The 3,485-nt window shown below is 37.5% G+C and overlaps 1 protein-coding gene across 1 annotated transcript in view; it reads left to right on the top strand.

The window, feature by feature from the left end:
* Positions 1 to 2,070: 2,070 nt before the first annotated feature.
* Positions 2,071 to 3,485, top strand: part of ACTR8 (actin related protein 8) — a 10,229-nt gene continuing 8,814 nt past the window's right edge. Inside the window, 1 exon segment of the mRNA XM_014307632.2 lies at positions 2,071 to 2,102. Coding sequence (XP_014163107.2) covers positions 2,071 to 2,102 — 32 coding nt within the window.

Raw genomic sequence — 3,485 nt, 5'->3', positions numbered from 1 at the left:
TACGTAAAAGTAATCACACAGTAAACACAAATTTGGATCAAAGCCAGTTAAACAGAAAGTTCATGTGGTATATTCAGCAGTTCTTAGTGATTTCAGTTATAAGTTTATACTTTATGCATTTCTTGCATATTACCAAGAAAACTAGATTTTATAATTTAAACTTCACTGTAATTTGGAATTATTTCAGGTTTTAGTTTCATATGTAGGAGACAAACTGCCAAGATTTAAACAACAGTGATCATGAGAGGATACACTCTTCATTCCTGAACACTACTTACTGTTTTTCAGGCCATTTCTTACCTTCCAATCAAAATATTCAAAAACTATACCCAGCTATCAATTCACCTAATCATTGTTTTAATTTTTCAGTTTCCAGAGCATTATTCAACCAGATTTAAGAAGAAGAGGCTACACATCTTCCTCCTATTCAGGATACCATGACGGAAGAGGGTATTTTTTTCATATTCACACCAGTTTTTCCCCTATCTTGGTGAAGTGACATGAATCTGAGTAGATTACAGTTGTGACTTGCATTGAATTGGGTTGTGCGGGAAGGCTGAAATGGTTATCTGCACTGTTGTTGGTAACAATACACAGCTTTGGACAGCTGCAATAGCAGTACAGACAAACACTCTCTGAAAATATTTTTGAAGCCTGCCTAGGAGACAAGATATATCTTTGTTAAAATTCTTATTTTCTTAGACCTGTTTGTACTCAGCATTTGACTTGCATTAGTGCAGTCATTTCTTTTATTACATTACCTAAAACAAAACACTGTTACAGGGGTGTAATTTCTATGAACACCGCAGCCTAAGTGTTTGGTAGGACTGTGTAAAAGCATCAGTGGTCTGTGGCCTTCTCACATCACACAGCAGTAATGAAACAGGAGAGGATTTTTGTGATAGTGGGGTTGAGGTTTTCTTACCTAGCTTTCCAGGTGAAACTCAACTTTTTCAGAGGTTCAGACTTTCTCACTACTGACATTTAGAGACAGTGTTACTGTATTTCTTGTTGAAAAGTTTAATGAAGGTAGAATTCCTTTCTTTTCAGGCCTCCAGCAAATCCTCGCCGTAGGATGGGCAGAATAAATCACTGGGGTGGAGGCCCCAGTCCACCACCAATGGCTGGAGGTGGATGAGGAAGGTAATTCCAAATCTGCTACATCCTGCTTTGAAGGGTTTGGGGTTTTTTTAAATAGCACTGTTAATTCAGGGTTATGGTCAAATGGAGTGTTTTGTCCTGCTGCAGAAGTTACCAAAACAGGAAAATAATCAAAATTATTCAATAATAAAAGAAATAAAGATACTTCCAGTAAAGGGGAGAAAAAGCAGGGGGAGGGGATGTTAAAAAGGATTTTGGTTTAGGAATGATGGGCTTTCACTTTTAATTGCACAGAAGTTGATGGACAAAGTGTAGCAAAGATTTTGGAGCGCAGCTGATAAGTTATTTATAGCTTCTCATCTTTTTTGGTTGCTAATTTAAAGATCAGATTGTTAGAAAATGATGCTTTGTTTGCATTTCTAATAGTTATATGACATGTGATGGGTTTTGGTTAAAGTTGATATTTCTCAACAGAAAAGAAAGAAAAATTTGAAGTTGTTGCAAGACAGTAAAAATGGCTTTTCCCCCCCATTACAATGATACAACCATACCAATCTTGAATTCCAATAAAGTGTAAAAATCAGAATTGCTTAAAAATAGAGGTAAAATTAAAAGAGGTTTTAAATTTCTTACAGCTGCCTGATATTTAATTCTGTTTAATAAGTAGTTTGGCTGCTGAGAGTTACAGCTGACATTGAGTGTATTTACAGTATGGTTTCATTTACTTTAACATTTAAGTAAACAATCCTTGTTTTTTATCAGTCACTCCCATTGTTACTATAATAAAAGTTACAAGGAAGACAAACAACCCATGCAGGTGGTTAATACCTGTAAACCTTGTAGAAAAAAATTCATATACCAGGAAATACAGACACCAGTATTTCAGCTCACTGGAACAAGGATAAGCTTCTTCCAAGTGGGAGAAAAACACCAGGACCCCTGGTGTTTTTTTCTTGTTGAGCAGACACAATGCCGGCAAAGACTGTGGAGATGGCTTTTGGGTAATCACAGCAATGTGTAACCTGCTGAGAAAGAAAGTTAGCATGTCTAATTTAGCTAAATTAAAAGCAATATTATTTTAAATTTTTTACTTAATTTTATCTCACAAGAGGCCTCTTTAAATGTACTATTACTACTTTATCTTTTAGGTAAACGCCTGCTGAAGAGGCAGGCACAAGCATACACATCAGCCAGATGAAGAGTTTAGTGGTGGACCAAATGGGGATGTGTATGCCTGACTGGAAGCTGTTCTGTGATAGAAGCAGATCAATGAAGTTGTACTGGGAACTCCTTCCTCAAGGATCCGGTGTAACTGAACCACAGTTTCATTAAATACATGTTTACTGTCTAAAGTCTTTGTATAGTTTCTGAACATTTTACTGTAGTTGCAAAGTTGTAAGTAAATTATATTTGGCTTGTCACAAGGCTGATTTTCTCATCATTTTTAGAAACTGAAAAAATCTGAAGTACAGTAAGCCTTCTGCTATTCAGATGAGAAAAAAATACATATTTACAGTTGATAGAGTTGGTCCCTCAAGAGTCAAAGCAGCAATTCCTAAGAGCTTTAATACTCACTCTCTCAGGACAAACACTCTGTACTTTGCTGTATTTTCCTTCTATTAACAATACTCTAAAAGCATTTCAAAAATGCAGTTAACTAATTATTTTGTTTTACAACCCTTGCTTCACTAAGGTCCATAATGGTTTTTATAACAGAAACACCTTTTGAAAGAACTTCATTCTCCACTATAAGCTTACTGAAACGTGTAAAAATATTTACTGTACAAATTTTGGGTTTTTTTACAATAAAATTAGGTGTTGTTAATACATGAAGAAAAAAAGAGGTCAACTCAAATACTGACAGCTCTCCCAGAGTAGTTATTTTCTTTCAAATAGTAACTATCTTTTATCTGATGTTCCCCTTTTCAGGATGGCAGTTTCTCATTGCTCTTGCACTGAATGTATTCCTTAACAGTCCTTAGCAGGAAATTAATCAACAATGCCCTTCAATTAACAAGCCCTCTAGCAGATACCGCTCCTACCTAACACAAAATTCCTCTCTTTTAGACTCGGCTGTGTAACAGCAACTTTCAGCCTTTAAAAACCACATCTCCCCCAGCTGCAAACATCCTCTCTGCACAGTCTATAAAGGAGCTCGCTGTCCACAAACAGGGAGGCCCTTACATGGTTAGCCCTTACAGCTGTACCACGCACACCAGCTGTACTACAGCCCTTGTATAAAGTATTTTAAGTTGTTGGAGGGCCGTACGCCCCTCCTGCAGCCCCTCCAGCATTACCAGCCCAGTTGAGAGCGTTTGGCCGGTGCTCCACCAGACCCGCGGCAGCGGTGCGGCTGCTCCCCAGGCTCCCCGTCCCGCTGTTGG

This window comes from Geospiza fortis, unplaced genomic scaffold (genome assembly GCF_000277835.1).
Source record: "Geospiza fortis unplaced genomic scaffold, GeoFor_1.0 scaffold78, whole genome shotgun sequence".
Lineage (NCBI taxonomy): Eukaryota > Metazoa > Chordata > Aves > Passeriformes > Thraupidae > Geospiza > Geospiza fortis.
This window is presented reverse-complemented; position numbering and strand designations above follow the sequence as displayed.